Source organism: Pinus tabuliformis, chromosome 6 (genome assembly GCF_031772625.1).
Source record: "Pinus tabuliformis cultivar Carrire ecotype Pingquan chromosome 6, CPIR1, whole genome shotgun sequence".
Taxonomy (NCBI): Eukaryota; Viridiplantae; Streptophyta; class Pinopsida; order Pinales; family Pinaceae; genus Pinus; species Pinus tabuliformis.
The window spans coordinates 1,878,431,097-1,878,449,700 of NC_142292.1; the positions used below are offsets into that span (position 1 = coordinate 1,878,431,097).

Below are 18,604 nucleotides of genomic sequence, written 5' to 3' on the forward strand. Positions count from 1 at the left end.
ATTTAACCCATACTCGTCCTGATCTTTCCTTTGCTGTTGGCCTTGTTGCTCGTTTTATGCAAACCCCCGTGAAAGTCATTGGAAAGCAGCTAAAAGAATACTTCGTTATGTTCGAGGTACAGTACAGTTTGGGATTCATTACAGTGCCAAAGCAGCTCCTCTGTTAGTTGGTTTCACTGATTCTGATTGGGCTGGTGACCCTGATGATCGGAAGTCTACTGCCGGTTATGTCTTCACTCTTGGTTCAGGACCTATTACATGGGCTTGTAAGAAACAGGCTGCCATTTCTCTTTCGTCAGCAGAAGCAGAGTATCGTGGTGCCGTGGAAGCTAGTAAGGAAGCCTTGTGGCTTCGTCAGATCCTATCAGAGTTGGCTTTGAGCAGCAGCATCCAACCACACTTTGGTGTGATAATCAAAGTGCCATTCAGCTATGCAAAGATCCAGTCCAGCATCAGCGCAGCAAACACATTGAACTACACATGCACTTCATCAGAAAGCTCATTCATGACCATGTTCTTGAAGTGCAATATTGTCCAACAGATGATCAGGTTGCAGACATCTTCACAAAGGCTCTCACAGAGGCGAAGTTCACTAAACTTCGATATATGCTTGGAGTTCAGGAAGTTGTCACTAAAGGGGGATAGGCTCTAGTGCCTCCTTCCTTCTCCTATTGTGTCATATTTGTAAATCCTTCAATCCTATCCCAAGTTGTTCTTAAGGGGGGATGTTAGGATATTCCGACACATAGGATATAGTTAAGTTCAACTTGGTCTAGTATAGAGTTAGGTTAGAGTTAGGTAAAGTGTGTTTCTTTACCGTTGTACATTTTGTAACTTACAATCCGATGGTCACGATATGTAATGATTCGACGGTTCACTCTCACCTCGGTATTACCGACACCTGATCCATGGCTTGACACCCGATTGGTCCATGAGTTCTATTTAAAGCGCATGGAGGGTCATTGTTCGGGTAATCCGTGCATGAGAGAAGCTTATGTAAATTTTCATTCTTTGATTAATAAATTGCCTGTAGTACCCACGTTGGGACAGGCCGTTGACTATTTCCCTCCTTGCACTTTGAGGGTTTTAACCACGTCAAAATTACTGGTGTATTGATTTGAGATCTGGTTGTGAGCGGTGTCCTTTTGGTGTTCTTTCTGAGGAACTTACCCTGTAAATTCCTACAGGATGAAGGTGGGGATATGTACTTGGCTTCTTCAAATATACATGTAGATCATGAGGCATGGTTGTTTAACTCAGGTGCATCCTTTCACTTCACTCCCCGTAGAGAGTGGTTCTGCGAGTATTAGAAATACGATGGTGGTGTTGTCTTCTAAGGGGATGATAGGAAGGCTAGAATCATTGGTCGTAGAAAAGTAAAGTTGAAGTTGCAAGGTGGAAGGGTTAGAACGCCTCTAGGTGTTCTACATATTCCTGCATTAGCCAGAAATAGGAATTCTGTAAGCAAGTTAGATGATGCAGGTATAAAAATAAAGTGTTCGAGAAGGATGCAAAATGGTTCAGGGGGCACTGGTATTGATGCAGGGAGTTTGAATTGGAACTCTGTACAAGCTACAATGTAGAATTGTTGTTGATGGGTGCAACAGTTCTGTGGTTCGTGAAAGTCGAGCAGAAAATCTAGTGGTCTCTGGAGAGAAAACCCTATTGTGGCATCAAAGGCTTGGACATATTGCAGAGAAGGGATTTCAAATACTTCATGGTAAAGGTATGGTAGAAGGTATGAGTAATAGCTGGATTTTGATTTCCGTGAAAATTGTGTATATGGGAAGCAGAATCGGGTGAGTTTTCCCTCCGGTAGTAAGAGGGTGAAACAAATATTAGAGCTTGTGTAGAGTGATGTGTTTGGACTTGTGAAGGTTCCATCACTGGGTAAGTCTGTGTACTATGTATCATTTATAGATGATTTATTAAGGAATACATGGATATATTTCCTTAAAAAGAAATCTGAAGTCTTTGACAGGTTTAAAGAATTTAAGGCTCTCGTGGAAAATTAGACAGAGAAAAAGATAAAGGCGTTGAGGACAAATAATGGTGGAGAGTTTTGCAGCAAGGAATTTGAAGAATTCTGTAAGAAGTGTGGTATAGCACGACAAAAGACTACTCCATATACACCTCAGCAAAATGGAGTTGCAGAAAAAATGAATAAGACGTTGATGGAAAGGGCAAAAAGCGTGCTCAGTGGTGCCGGGTTAGGACGAGAATTCTGGGCAGAGGCGGTGGATACTGCATGTTACCTCGTCAACAAGTCACCTTCAATAGTGTTGGAGGATAAAACTCCACAAAAGTTATGGACTGATAAGAAACCTGCTCTTTCACATCTAAGGGTGTATTTGGATGTGATGCATATGTACATGTTCCAAAAGAGAAATGAACCAAGTTGGATAGAAAATCTGAAAAATGAATCCTTATGGGGTATAAGAATGGTTTAAAGGGTTATAAGGTTTGGAACCAAATAACAAGGAGTTTGTGTATAGCCGAGATGTGGTGTTCAGAGAGGTGAAAGATGTTATTTAACATGAAGTCCAACAAAAGGAACCTGAGAAGATAGAGTTTGAGCTAAAGGAGGAAGAATCAAATTCTACAGTAGAGGAGGAATCAAAATATGAAGAGCCACAAACTCTAGGTGTGAGGAGATTAGTTCAAGAAAGAAGGCAGCCAGAAAGGTATAGTCCATCTACTTTCTGTTCAAACTTTTCTTTATCTATTACTGATGATGATCCCAGAACTGTGAAAGAAGCAGTAGATTTAGAGGATGGAAAACTCTGGAAAGAGGCCATGGTTGATGAAATGGCATCTTTGCACAAAAATGAGGCTTGGGATCTGGTGGAGTTGCCGGCTGGAAGGAATCCCATTGGAAGTAAATGGGTGTTCAAGAAGAAGACAAATGTAGAAGGAAAGGTGGATAAATACAAAGCTCGGTTGGTAGCAAAAGGTTTTTCCCAGGTGCCAGGAATTGATTTTGGTGATATTTTTCCTCCTATTGCCAAGGTAACTTCTATTAGATTACTTTTATCTATTTCTGTTGCTTTCAATTTTGAGGTAGAACAGATAGATGTGAAGACACCATTTCTTCATGGGGATCTAGAAGAGGAGATCTACATGAAGCAACCTGAAGAGTTTGCAGTGAAGGGTAAGAAAGAACTGGTATGAAAGTTAAAGAAGTCTTTGTATGGGTTAAAACAGTCACCAAGGATGTGGTATCAGAAATTTGATACATTTATACGGGAACTTGGCTTCACCAGAAGCAAAGCAGATCACTGTGTGTATTTTAAATTAATTGGTGACCGTGTTATTTATCTGGTCTTGTATGTATATGATATGTTGCTGGTTGGAAATGACAAAGAAATTATCCTGGATTTGAAAACCCAATTGTCCTCCAAATTCGACATGAAAGATCTTGGTGCTGCAAACTATATTTTGGGAATGGAAACCAAAAGATATCAGGCAAAGAGGAAGCTCTGGTTAAACCAGAATAAGTATGTCGAGACAATACTGCAGAGGTTTAATATGCAGGATAGTAAACTGGTGAAGGTTCCTATTCCTGTAGTTGTAAAGTTATCTGCTAAACAATTTCCCAAGACACAAGAAGAGGAAGATATGTCTCATGTTCCATATGCAAGTGCAGTCGGTAGCCTGATGTATGCAATGGTCTGTACTAGACCAGACATTGCACATTCAGTGGAAGTATTGAGCAGGCTTATGTCAAAACTAGGGAAGGAGCACTGGACAACAGTGAAGTGGGTTTTCAGGTATCTGTGTTGCACTAGTGATTATGGTTTGTGCTACCAAGGAAGACCAGGATTGGATAGAGTGTTGGATATTCATGGCTTTTTTGATATAAACTGGGCTAGAGATCTGGATCAAAGAATATCTACAAGTGGGTATGTGTTTAAAATATTTGGAGGTGCAATTAGTTGGATGAGTAAAAAAAAATCTGTAGTGGCACTATCAACTACAGAGGCAGAATACATGGCAACCACTCATGCAAGCAAGGAAGCAGTTTGGTTGCAGAGATTGTGTTCAAGTATGGGGTTAGTACAAGAAGCTATAAGGATAGACTGTGAGAGCCAAAGTGCAATTTTCTTAGCAAAGAACCTTGCATACCATTCAAAGACAAAGCACATTGATGTTCAATATCACTTTGTGAGGGATATGATAGAAGACAAAAAGGTGTTGCTGGTAAAGGTGGACACTTTGAAGAATACTGCAGATGCATTGACAAAATATATGAGCTCTGAGAAGTTCTCTTGGTGTAGAGAGATAATGGGCGTTTCAGGGCTGGAAAAATGACTAAGCTCTCTTGTTTCCCCCTGTGGAAAGAAAACAACAAATGGGAGAATGTTGGGTTGTGTTATATTCTATCGACGACTAGCCCACATAACTAATCGAGGGTTTAGAGGGGGGGGGAGGAGCCCCCCTTCATTGCGCCAATTGCATAATGGGGGGGGGGGGGGGTCATAGGGGGTTTGAGGCATACTCGTAACCCCACTTTATGGGGCCTAGAGCAGTGCCCCAAATAATTTTGGTTTTGGACCCTATGTTGGGTTGGGCAAACCCACCTATGGTTTTGTGCATGATTTTCGCATATGTTTCTGGACGCGATCGTTTTTCGATCCATGGTATTGGATGCTTCAGCATGTATAAATATGTATTATAACATTGAAAAGAACATAATGAAAAATCAAGCCGGTAGTCCCGGTTTTATGATCCAGGGGAAAATCTTTGTGTATATGTGTTTTATGTTTTATGCTCTCACATTGTTTATTTTATGTGTTTTAGAATTCGTATGCAGGTAATTTCTGTATGGGGTTAAAACCTACATGTATGAATGGAAAAATGACCAAAAAGTTACCTGCTGATGAAAATTGTCCACAGGGAAGCTACACTTTGAGAAAGTAAGATTGTCCTTCTAACTTGTAGTCAGGCGCACCGATAGGCTGGTTGAACAAGTATTTCGACAAAGCAGAAGAACACAAATAACAAACAGAGGGGAAGTCAGAGGTAATTCACAAAGGAAATGTGAAAGAAAGCCCAGAATACAAACTTGATTCAATACTGAGGATGGGAAACCATTACCTTCAATGGATGAGAGGGGTCAACAAAGTCATGACTATAGAGCACATGACTTTGACTTCGCCAATAGACTTTACTTTCACATTTGATATGCTAATTAGTATATAAAAATGACACAGATCTACCTATATCAACCTATTTAGCAATGTAGTTGTACTAGCTATGCATATTAATGAAATTTCTAACTAATTAACACTTGTATGATTAAAAATTTCACTTTCATCCACCTACATTCTCCATTATTTATAATTTACAATTCTAAATCTCTCGTTAATCTCCATTATGATTCTCTTTTCAAATGAAATTATTTTTAATTCTATTATATCTTTCTATTTTCGTGTTTATATTTTAACAAATCGTCAAAAATAAAAATTCATATGGTTAGGATCCTACAACTTAAAATTTATGTTTTGTATTATATAATGCAATCGACTCATGGTATAAGAGCAAGCCTTTTCTTATGATTATTATTTATTTTCAACTAACCACTATTTTTAATTCTATTATATCCTTTTATTTTGCTCTTTATATTTTATAAAATCATCAAAGATGAAAATTCATATGGATAGGATTCTAAAACTTAAAAACCTACAACTTAAAATCCTACATTCTAGTGGGAGGCTGGAAAAGTGTTGTAACTTCGAAGATGAAAATGAATGATGAGACATCGTGGATATAATCTCCAAAACTATTTTTATTTTAGTGATTGATTCTAGGTGTAGCTATTGGAAATATTATAGAGTGCAAGCACAAGTTTAATAGATTCTCTTGGATTGAAATAGTAATCATTATAAAATTGACCTATTTCATGTTATTTCTTAGGTTTTTATAGGTTTTGAGGTAAATGAAAGGGATTCTTATGTTCACTAAGTTTTCTATTATATCATTCCATACGGTAACACCATCATAACCAAATAGAATAAATTGTTTATGAAGTCTATAAATTCTACACAACATTATTAACTAAAGGTGTTTGAACATTGAATTTGGACATTGAGAAGATCTATCTTTTGATTAGTTGAGCATAAATTAGTTCTTACATTTACGTTGGAGTCCAAGAGAATAGAGAGAGTGCGCTGCAGTAAATAATTTGCATTGGGTAGATAAAAGCAACTGTTTATTTGAATTAACAGCCATAGTAAGTGGTTTACTTATTAGCGTAACCGACATGAATCCAATACATCCAATGATCGGTGGTGATCCAAAAAATAAATGATGAGAAGAAAACAATCTGAAATTAACAACGATACTAAGTGGTTTACTTATTAGCGTAACGGACATGAATCCAATACATTTAATGATCGGTGGCGATCCAAAAAATAAATGATGAGAAGAAAACAATCTGAAAGCACCAACGAATCCTGACGATGGCGCTCACTCAATATTGAAGTGAGAAGGTATTTGTGTATGCCTACAGCGAGGTCATGGCGAATATGGCGAATAAAAGAGATCCTCCGAGGAGGGCAGCACCCATGCGGTATGAAGGGGAGGCTGTGCTCGCTCCGTTTGTGGACGACGATGGTGTTTGGGGAAGGCATTCCAACAGTTGCGTTGTGGGAGCAGTCGATGACGAGGAAGGCAATCCAACAGTTTGTGCGGAGGGAGCCGCCGATGGTGGGGATGACGATTGAACAGTTGGTGTAGTGGGTGATGGAATTTTCTGATAAATCCCATAACAAACAGACAAAAATCGCACTCTGTTTTTACACAGAAAAACAGAAAAATTCGCTTGCTGGAAACGGTGTTTCAGCAACACAGTTTTTTTTCAGTTGCTGAAACAGGTGTTTCAGCAACGCTGATCGTCGTGTTTCAGCAACGTAAACTTTTGACGTCAAGTAATTTTTGAGTTACGAGGTGTTTCAGCAACGGTGACGATGTAACAGTAACAGGAAAAATTTAACTTGTATTTATCAAAATAAACTAACTGTTACAGATTTGTCTTCCTCATACAGAGGGAATTTCAAAACTTCTATTGCTGAACATCTACTTCAGAAATTCACTAAGGAACGATTCTGTTCCACACAGATGAACATAAATAACAAATTACATTCAAATTTCTGCACTACTGTGCATTTCACTGTTTTGAAATTATTCTTCTTCCTCTTCACGCTGCTGCGTGCTTTCCTCTGCTCTGTGTGATTCTTCAGCTGCTGCTGCTGCTTCTTCTTCTAACGCTGCTGCTCTCTCTTACTTTTCAGTCCCTGCACTGCTGTGCAAAAGGGCTTCTTTCATGTGAGCTCATGCTGCTGCACATTCTTTCTTCAAAACACAGAAATTACATTCCAGCGCTACTGCGCTATATTGCTGAGTGATTAACACTGTTGTGGCTCTATACATATATATAGTGCAGGAAGCGGTCATAGTTTATCCATCAACCGCCTCAACTTGCTGATAGAGACTCTGCTGAAATCTGCCGCTCATAATGAACAGATCTGATCTTTTGACATTCTGCTGTGCTGCTTGAGTCGGTTATGTGGAAACCCAAGACTGATAAATGCTGCGGCTGGCTCGAGGCTGGTACTTTCCTTCTCGGCCATGCTTCTTCTTTAATGCTGCTTGGTGAGCAGTTATGGCGCAGAGCCCAGATCTGATCTTCTTCCTCTTTTGGGAACACAAACAAGCAAACGGTGAAAGGACACTTATGGCGGTGGCGTGAATAAGCCGACTCCTCCGTAAGTCCTCTATTGCGGCTCGCTGCTGCTGCACGGCAGTTGGAATTAATATTCCAACACTCCCCCTTAATTTCAACTATTGGGCATTCTATTGTACCCAAACACTTCCTCTCATAGAGGAATTCACCAACTGCTTCTGATGCAGTTCCACAACTAATTAAAATTGTCTTCCTCTTAATAAAGGGATTTACCTGAGACTGTGCTTAAGAGCACCTTCCTCATGACAGAGGGATTCACCATAACAATGTGCTGAAGAGCACCTTCCTCTTGATAGAGGGATTTACCATGTGTATGCTAAAAAGCATCTTCCTCTTGATAGAGGGATTCACCAAGGAACGCTTTTGTTCCACACAAATAACATCTACCTCTTAACAGAGGGATTCCAACATGCCTGCTTCAGAGGCACTTCAATCTGTCCAAATTGACACTACTGTGTCTGCCTGATATTTTACACTGCTGTGTGTGAAAATATCTTCATTCGCATTGCTCTTCACAATAGTGCTTAGGCTGCAATATGCTCTACACTGCTATTACAGACTCTGTCTTCTCCTGAAAAACATTACACTGCTATGTGTAAAATTTTCAATACATTTATGCTGCTGCATATTCCATTACAAAACTTTATCTCAGCAACTCTATCTCAGCACTGCTGTTTCAGCACTCTGTCTCAGCACTCTGTTTCAGCACTGCTGTTTCAGCACTGTTGTTTCAGCACTCTCTCTATCACTGCACTGTTGTGCATAAAATAACTTCTCAAATTGCTCTTGCGCTGCTGCGCATTCCTTTCACATTTAACAACAAAAATACGCACTGCATGCTCCCCTTCATTGATTACACTCGCACTGTTGCTGTGCCATTACCTTTTATTTCTTCAACAAAAATTTCATGTCTGCTGTGAGTATGTTCTCTCACATTACATAGAAGGAAAATTCCTTCCATTGCTATGCATTTCAATGCATGTGCTCCATAACAAAAATTTCCAAACTGCTGTTTTATGTTCTGTCTTCCCACTGCTGTGAGGGTCTCCATGCTTTGCATTTTTCTCTTATCTCGCTGCTGCTCTTTACATTTCAGCGCTGCCATCTTTTCTTGTTTATGCGTTTCTGTGCATATTGCATAAACACAAAGCAAAAACATTGCTGATTTCATCACTGCTGCATATTACCTTTTAGAGGGATTAACAAAAAATTTCATTTGCAACTGTTGCGCTGCAATGCATCCTTCATCAACAAATGACTGTTAATACAGTTCAGCAAACAAAAATTTACAAGCTCCCCTTTAGTGTATGCTTTATCTTCTTTCAGCAGAATCTTCTCAAAAGAAACTTAGATCGGTTGGAGAGCTCAAGGGACTTTCAGACTGTGTTTTCTTCCTCCTCCATACTTGTGTAACTTTCTTCTTTTGCATGGGTTTAGCTTGTGTAAAGGCCCATGTCAAGTTACAGTCACGTGCCATATGCCCAATGTTATGACACTTGAAACATTCAACATTGTTCATGAATAAAAATTCATGATTTCTTCTTGCAAAATTGTTTCTTGGAGATTGTCGGAGACTGCAACATCTATCTCTATGAGCTGCTCTGCAGTCTTTTGCCATATGACCAAAGTTTGAACAACAATAACAATAACCAAAAAATGAACTTTGATACCTGGTATATGGAGGTTTCCTTGATGTACTTCCGAAGCCTTTCTGCCTTGAAATTCTTTGCTGATAACCATTGCCTCTCGCATCTTTGTCGTCATCAACATTTCTTCTTGGAGCTAGTTTTCTACTTGGAGTAGAATTTCTTCTATTGCAGCCTTGATTTTGCTCCTTGCCTTTGCTGGAACTAGGGGCATCACAATTTCTTTCTACTTTCTTCACATCTCCTTTGCTTAAAGCATTTTCATACTTGTTTGTGGGTTCACGTACATACCCCAGTCCTGACTTATCATATGGAGATCTGTGATAGCTGAGCATATCATCCAAGGCTTGAGAGCTCTTCATGATTTTGTTCATCCCTTCAACCTTTTTTCTAAGGAGGACAATCTCTTCTTCTAACTTTTCACATTCATTATTTTTCTTTGCTAGTTGTCCCTCAGTTTCTTCCTTGCTACGAGTAGCTTCAGCTGTTACTATTTTAAGGGAGATAATATCAGACTTCATTTTGGAGATTTCTGCTTGACTGCTCTCCATTTTCTTTTCAGCTCCTTCTGCCTGCTTTCTGGCTTCTTGTAGTTCAGACTTAAGGGAGGAGACCTCTGCCTTGTAATGTCCAATCTCTTCTGCAAATTTGTTCACTATCTTGTGCCTTTGTTCAAGTTGACTTGACAAGGCGTCTTCCTGCTTTTTTGCTCTGTTCAACTGATTTGTCATAGACATGACTTCTTCATGATGCTTCCTCTTGCTTTCATCAAGTTCCTTCTTAATCTTGGCAAGCTCTTCATCCCTTTCTTTTACTTGAAGCTTGATGAGGTCAAGCTTTTCATTTTCAGCTTCTATGATGGGTTCTTCTTGACTCATTGTCATGGTCAGTGCTCCCTTTGCATGAAGGTCATGCAGTCTCTCCCATATATCCTTTGCTGATGTATGTTTTCCAAGATTCTTATTCACTGAATCAGGGAGACCATCCAAGATAGTCTTTGCTGCTTGTGCATCATACTCCATGGATTCTTTATCCATCTTGTTGTCATCAATCACTGACTCCCAGACTTCAATCCCTTCAAACATTAGGAAAGCCCTCATCTTTATTTCCCATACATCAAAGTTTCCATCAAACTTTGGAACTTCAAATAGAATGTATTCTAATGGATTTCCTTCTAGTTTAGTAGAAGGGGGGGACACATTTTTAACAGGTCTGGAGGCTTTCTTCTTTGACCTTGCCATTCTTATTCTAGGCTTTAAAATCTCTGACTGTGTTTTTAAAATCACTGACTGTTTCTTCAACAACAACACAGAAAATATTCTTGACAAATACCTTAGATTCTTTCTTGGCTGAGTCTTCACGCTGCTGGAGAAGTTGCTGCTGCAAGAAATCTTTCCTTCAGCTTCTTTGACACTTCAAAGAGCCTGGACTAGCTCCGATACTTGAAAATATAATTTCAACTATGCAACAGTTGAGCCATGCAGCAGCATGAAGACTATAGCCGCGCACTTCACCAAGGATCGGGAGGCAGAAACACTCAAAATTTAAAATTGCAGAATAAAGGATCCACTTTAAATCTCAACCGTTAAATCTGGCCGATCAGCGGTCCAGATCGTGTCGGCATATCGGCATGTCGGCATATCGGCGGGTTGGAGCATCGGAGGCAGTCAGTGGCAGCAATATGAAACATCGCCGATGAGCGATCGCCGATATCGCATCAGCACATCGCTATCGGCAATGTCATAGGGTCAGGGTCTTTAACATGAGTAAAGTTGCGATGCGATGAAGTGCGGACCCGATGGCTTCCCAAAACCAAATTGTATAATGTTTGTCTTTTCGTTGACCGCCGTGGAGGAAACGCTGAGGCCTTTAATGCATTTACGAAGGTTGGTGGAGGCCCGTCTTAAATGATTATGGGCACATACGTAATTTTTGGTGGAGTCCCATTAATATGAGCATGGGCGCATAGTTTTATTTTTTTTTATATGTTTTATATTTCTTATATACGGCATGTGTTAAATATATAATGTATGGCACACGGGAAGTTTTTTTAAGGGTGTGCTCACAAAAAAAATACGAGGGTGCAGTAAAAAGAAAAACACACAGCAGTGTGTAAAATGTGAAGAACCAGAGGGTGTATGCACAGCAGTGCACAAATATGTTGTAATGTTTTTGTGTGGAGCATTGTAAAACGAAGATGCAGTAAAAACCGAAAAACCATGTGTGGTTTTGGACAAGTAGTGGATAAAGAAAATGGTGGAGCGCATTTGTAAGTTTGTGTAAATTTTGTTTTTACAGCAGTATGTAAAAAAATGGTTTCACACCAGTAAATGTGAATGAAGGTTTTACACCAGTAAGTAATTTGTTTTCACTGTAGTGAATGTAAAAGGGATTTACAGCAGTTAACCAGTAATTTCTCAGAAATCTTTTATGATGTTGAAATACTCTGTCTCTGAGTGAATTTTTTTAAGTCTTCTTGTATAAAAGATCCTGGAGCAAAGTAAAAACAGAGCATTGCCTATGTGTGTTTGAATATTTGGTTTTTGGTATTTTCTCCATGTAAAAATACCCAACAGTGGGAGGGGCCGATGATGATGGAGAACGGGCATGCGAGGGGATGGCGCTATTTTGTTCTTCTTTGAAGCAGATGCGATGCCAGCAGAGCAGTGACCTGTGATTCCGCAGATGTAATACTTGGCAACCGTGCTGTGCAATGTAATGTTATCGTTTCCACTGGTGTGTATTGCCAACGGATTACTAGTGGTGCACGAATCGTACACTGCCTTGTTCACAACCAGCACAGTGTACGTTTTGGGCGTGTATTTGAACACTGCATTATATTCAATTATCACTCGTTAATATATATCTTCAGTTGCAACAGTATCAATTTTGATTTTACATACCGAGTTTTTCGCCCACAACAAATGTTTTGCCAGAAGCCCAGGTCTTATAGTTGACACCCATATTCCACTGTGCGTTGTCGCCGACAGTGTAGTCAGTAGCCAAACAATTGAATGGAAAAACCGTCATCACCATTGCCATCACAATTAAATCCACAATCTCTGCTGCTCCATATCTCCCGCTAAAATTACTGCCAATATCCACTATGGGAACAAACAAATTAAAAAGCCACAAATGAAAATTTCTAAGAAGATACATCAGAAGGTCATTGCGTTTTACCATCAAAAGAAAATGGTTATACAACAATACAGATGGGCATCTAAACAAGAGACCATGGAAATATCATTGAAGAAAGATCAAAGACCATACGATATATTGCAAAGAATTATCGAAGCGATTTTGATGGTGCAGCCGCTGCTGGTTCCGAGATAGCTCTTTTGATGAACTGAGTGAAGTATTTTTGTTTCAAAAAGATTGGATATATACCACTCCCGACGCGTTTGGTATCGGCTTAAAGTCTTCCAAAGGCAACCATATCAATGGTTAAAAGTTGGCATTTTAATATAATGGATATAGCACAGGCGACCCACAAAATCTCTGGAACATACCGATGAGGTTCCCTTTCACACGAGGGAAGCTCCAATTTTCTTACCACCCAATCAAGTTTAAGGGCGAACGACATCCACCAAAAACACGTATAAGAAGTTGGTTTGAATACGTCTTCCTCTAGTCATTCATTTACTCGAATATTTACACGACATTACATAAAGGCTCTAGATAGCCTTTATACTAGCAATTGTACCAAAAGGTACAAAGAGAGGCCGATAGATTTATGAAGTTGGAATTGTTGAATTTTTATAAAAGGTCGAGCCACTTTCTCCGTTGCTATTGATATTGTACAGTTTATTAAATATGAAATAGAGTAAAAGATATAGGAGACAGAATGGACTGGGAATGTAAGATCTTTATACTTGAAGTGAAAAAGAGAACAAAGCAAAGCAGAAATACTTAAAGAAAACAAAAAGACTTTCTATTCATTCACATGTATTTAAAAATGCTGACATGACTGAAACAAAAAAGAAGAAAATTAGAAAATTTCATGTAAATGCATTTTATTTTAAAAACAAACAACTAACCACTCTATAAATGTCATTGCAGAAGCCCATGTAAGGTATACATATTCCTATATAACTTTTTTGAAAACAAAAACAAAGATAACTTAACATGAGTAGCATAACATCTAGCATTCCATGAACAATAGAAACCACACTGAAAGGCCAAATCTATGTAAACTGAGTTTTTATTAAAATTGTAGGTACAAAAAAACTTATGACACTCCATAACTATGCATCATGTTTGGTGGAACATAGTAGACTTATTACACTTGAATACTTCTAAATATTTTACTTGGTATTGTGTGTTTATCACAAGCAATTATATAAAAGATAGTTACATGCTTTGCAATGTCTTTTTTGAAATTTTACATATGGTCTACACATAGAGACATGTTTGGTAGCTAATAACTAAACATATATACAATGAAAGTATTATTTGGCTTCTAAACATATGTACAATAAGAGCATTTTATTACATATAGATGTAATTGACAATGAGCAGGTAATCATATATGCATGATGGGGCATGGCATCGGCAACAGAGTTGTTCCTGTAATTGATGCTGCATTTTTCTGTGTGTGTCACTTTCATGGATGTGAATTGTTATCTTGAGTATTTCTTTTACCTTCTTTAACAATTCAATGGTTGGATGCAAACGGTAAAGAGGCAATGTTTGCTGGGGCAGGATGCTGAATTTCTTGGCAATACTCATACAACAATCATAAATAGCCTGTATCCATACCTGTTTCCATCCAAAAATAAAATATTGTAAGTGACAATGGATGTGTTTGACGAAAGCATGTTTTTTAAAGCGCTGAAGTAAAATAAATAATTTTTTAAAGAAATTTCTAAATTGCAGTGAATGCTAGACCTTGTTGTTCATGGCGGGAAATATTTTGTTTGAATATTTGAAATAAAATAAATGATTTCAAACTAATATAAAATCATATGAGGTTAAATGTAATAGAAAGCAAATGTATGTGAAATTTGGTTATTGCAGCAAGTGGTGTTTACCATGTGGGTAATTCTGGAAAACAGGTTGTACGATTGGCTAGAGTATATTCTCCTGCATAGATTTTGATGCAAGCAATGATTCCTCTTGTTGTCTACGCTTAAGATATGGATTCTTGTGCATTTCTGCAATGCGTGAGAATGGGAATGCTGGATTGATTTGAATGTCTGCCAGTGAATGCGCTCTTGAAATTGCAGTGAGCGTTAGCCCTTGTCGTTCTTTGGTGCCGATGTCTACTGTTGCTTTGTCTAATGTCATTCCTTGTGACTTGTGTATCGTTAAAGCCCGTGCCATTTGAAGTGGTATCTGACGGCGTGCACCCCTTGTGATGGGAGAAATGGGTAGATATGTTGGGTGTGAAATGTCCCATGGTGTTCCTTTGTATTGTGTAAAGTTGACAACCACGAAGGATGGTAATTCTGGGGGCTTTGAACCAATAGAATAAAATATTGAGATGACCTTCCCAAGTGTGCCATTGACGAGGCCTGCATGTACCCATAAGTTGCTGGTGAGCATAACTTTTTGTTCATTGCATAAGAGCACTTTTGCAGGCAAATGCTCATCTTCCGTTGTAGTAGGATTTCTCTGCCTTTGTTGTTCTGCAGAGCAAAGCGCTACTGGGATGTTCAATTTTTTAAGCATTTTCTTATTATGCAAAACAACTGAGTTGTTTATTGCATATAGGTGCATGGATTCTTCAAATGTGCGTTGCTCTTCATGTGTAAGAGACGAACTTGTTCTTGACATTAGGTGTTGCCAATATTCAAGTGTAGATATTCCATTTCTGAGATTTGTGAGTATTTGCCGGAAAGCAACCTGGGACGGGCTAGCTCCTTGTTGACGAAAAACGGTTGAAAGTGTTATGAATATGTCGAAGCTGCGCCAAAGTGCAGTGCCACGTGATGTCCCAGCATATAAAGGAATGTCTTTTACAGGTGGTAGCTGGCCTAAATCTCCGACAAGGATAATTGAGCGATTACCAAATGGTGCATTTCGGTGAAGAGGGAATGCCTCTCTTAGACGATCATCAATGCGAGTAAGAATTTTTGGACCAATGAAGTTCATTTCATCAATGAGAATGTACTCTACATGACGGAGTTGCTCTTGCAGTTGTAGGAGTGGTTGGCCTTCAAGAGGATGCATTGTTTGGATAGGGATACGAAGGGCAGAGTGAATTGTGAGGGCATTTATGTTGAAAGATGCAACGCCTGTTGGTGCAAGTAACAACAAAGGGTTTTTGTTTGCTGGTGAGTTTTCCACAAATGCATGGTGCAGACATTTAATCAAATGGGATTTTCTTGTCCAACTGTTCCTTGTATGATGATTTTGCGTGGGGGTTTTAGCGAAGGGGTTTAAAAGTGTGAAAAAATAGTGGTGAAGGCTATGTTTTGGGTAGGAGATAATGTGTGATCTTGGGGAAGGTTGCAAAAAGAATGATGTTCGTTTTGAATCCTCGAGAGGTTGAATTCAACGAAATTTATGGCAGTTTCTTGCAAGTGGGGAGGGATAGTATTATGTGACCAATTGTGGTTGGCATCGAAGTCGCGGTAGCCAATCATGTCAAGGTCATCAATTGCAATATTGTAACCTGGGTGCAGCTGAGAGAGGATTTGCCATTCGTTCATCTGCATGGAATCAGGAGGGATGTCAGGGGTAGTTTGATCTTCAGTATGTGGGGTTTGTGGGTTTTCAATTTCTCGATGGACATGCCATGGTGTATATGTACCCTTTTTTTGTTCCCAGTGTGCAATAATTTCTGCATCAGTTGAACCAATATCATTGGGGAGTGTTCGGAAGGGGAAATACAATAGTAATTCACTCCAGCAAAAAGTGGCATAAGAAGGATCATCAGAGGAAGGAATGACATTGTAACGGGGCAATACATGTACAATCATTGGTGGGAATATGTGTTTCCATTGGTTTTTTTTCCGCTGGGAAGAATATGACCATGAGCGTGAAGCTTCAAGGAGGGGCAGTGATTCCAATGAGACAGGCCTGTTCATGTATGCAAGGATAAAGTTTGGTGTCAAACCAGGGTTCTCAGTATCTTGTGAAACACGTTTGAAAACAGACTTGTTGACATTCAAAGACCGAAATGTACGGCTGTTGAGAGAAAGAGGTAACTTTTGTAACATATGGCATATTTCTTGTGCTCCAATGTCTCTATCTGCAATGGTTTCTGGAAGGAGTTTTCGGATAACAACAACCATAGGTGCTTCTGGAATGGCACTTTGTGATAGCCGTGATAGCATTTGACGGTAGCTCTCAGATCTTGTTTCTGATTTTGCTGCATATTTTGAAATATATTTTAACACAGCATGGCGAGAAAGGACTGGTTGGCAATCAACATTTGCTCTCCAAATAGAGAGGAGATCGGCATTGTGAATATTCAATCTTTCATCATTGCGTGTAGGGACATAGGTTTTATGACCTTTATCATCAATGAAAGTGAAGATGTGGACTTCAACTCCCATGGTACTCCATACTGGCAGCTAAGTACATTGTCTTTCTTGCGAAGATAAGAAGACTCATGACACTTTGTATGACGCTGAATGCAGTTGACAAGCTCTGTATAGTCTTCAAATTGATTGGATGTGAATATTGATGCTGTGTCAAGAAGACATGGGTTATGAATTGTTGATTGTTGAAGCAGAATATTTCGGTGCTCTGCTTGACGTGGATTCCAGGCAGTTATGTAGTGGTCAAAATATTTCTGTGCATTAGCAATTTCTAATGCATTGTTCCAGTCAATTGTGTCCATGTTTGGTGCATTTTGCAGCCAGAGGAAGCCATGAATGTGTGCGGATCCTCTATGTTGCCATTCGTATCTGAATATAATATGAAGGTAAAATCTCGTTAAAACATATATATGAAATGTAGAAAATTAATGTAGAAGAAAATGGATATTAAAAAATACCTGCACCAATAGTCTACTGCATGGAGGCCTTTTTGTAGGATTTCTTCGAGAAAAATTGTAAATCTGCAATGCATATATTGGGTTGTTAGATGTGGGTTCTTAATTATGTTTTGGATTTTCCATTGGAAGTGGTTGACTGAATTGGAAGGAACACTGGCAGGCATGATCATGTGCAAGTCATGCCATTTAGTATCAGCTGCACTGAGAGTGAAAAAAATGTAGGAATTCCTATTTGCGTGATCATGTCAGTCAGCTCAGATCGTCGTCTGTTCCAGAAAGATCGTGTTCCTTGTATGGCTGAACCAAACCACATTATTTGCTTTGGAAATCTTGAATCTGGAGAGTCATGAAGACACTGTCGTAGGTCTGAAACCGTTTTTGGCAAGTTGTTCTCAATGTACTTTTTTGCAAAAACACTAGCAGTAGTTTGGCTACGATGGCGCATCAGAATTTTATAAAGATAGTAGCGGAATCTTGGGTGTTGGCCAAATCGGTTATCATGGTAGTGCAGCAAGTGTAAATCATATTCATGCATCTCAACTTTCGTAACTCTTGGTTGCATGATCATGGCAATGCCTGTAGGGAAGAGTGTGGGGAATGCCATGTCAAAGAGGCCTATGGTGTTGTATTCATCGTTGTTAAAGATATTGGAGGCCAATCGATAGAGCTTGTTGAATTTGAATGGGTCAAGTGCAAATAATTACAAATGTGCTCAAGCTCAGTACTTGAATTTGGGAGTATTGGAACGAAAGAAGAGGGTTGGATTTCTAATGGAGGTAGAATGACATCAGTATCATAAGTAGAATCAATATTGGTTTGATGGGGTTTAAAAGAGGAGGTGGTTACATTATGGAGAAGAGAAGAAATATCGGTAGGGTGATCTGGTAGTGCAGAAATAGCAGATGAATTGAATTGAACATCATAGTAGTAAGGTCATTTTTTGTTTTGTATTCAAGCGCTGCAAGGACATGTGATTTGAAAACAAAGAATTCATAAGCCTTTTCAGATGGATTTTGCCTTTTCGCAATGAGGATGTCTAAGTCAGAAATCATTCGGGGTAAGTATTTGGCAATAGTGGTGATGTCTTGAGGGAAGCTAATTGTATGGCCACTATATTTGTATTGACTACCAAGAGCATGAGTGACTTGTAGAATGGGGTTTACACGTGCAATGAGCATTTCTTCAACTTGTGTTAATTGTTGAAGGACATAGGGTTGTTCACCAGGTTTCATGTTGTTTAGTTCATAAAAACGATTGGTATATTTAGAT

At 39.1% G+C, this 18,604-nt stretch overlaps 1 protein-coding gene across 1 annotated transcript; it reads right to left on the bottom strand.

Annotated features, from left to right (window-relative positions):
- Positions 1-11,735: 11,735 nt before the first annotated feature.
- LOC149266671 (uncharacterized) lies at positions 11,736-16,892 on the bottom strand. Its single transcript, XM_089408983.1, has 5 exons — positions 16,007-16,892; positions 14,853-15,626; positions 12,294-12,494; positions 11,960-12,220; positions 11,736-11,761 (listed from the first exon to the last, which is right to left on the bottom strand). The coding sequence occupies exons 1-5, from the start codon at positions 16,890-16,892 to the stop codon at positions 11,736-11,738; spliced, it is 2,148 nt and encodes a 715-aa protein (XP_089265109.1).
- Between the last annotated feature and the right edge of the window lie 1,712 nt (positions 16,893-18,604).

Excerpts from the sequence above, each read along its gene's own strand:
- LOC149266671 (XM_089408983.1), bottom strand. The coding sequence starts at position 16,892 with ATGGGAGTTGAAGTCCACATCTTCACTTTCATTGATGATAAAGGTCAT. Across the intron at positions 12,221-12,293 it reads TGTTGTGGGCGAAAAACTCG|TGTTCAAATACACGCCCAAA; the intron begins GTATGTAAAATC and ends AATATAATGCAG. Across the intron at positions 11,762-11,959 it reads TCGGCCCCTCCCACTGTTGG|TGAAAACAAATTACTTACTG; the intron begins GTATTTTTACAT and ends CATTCACTACAG.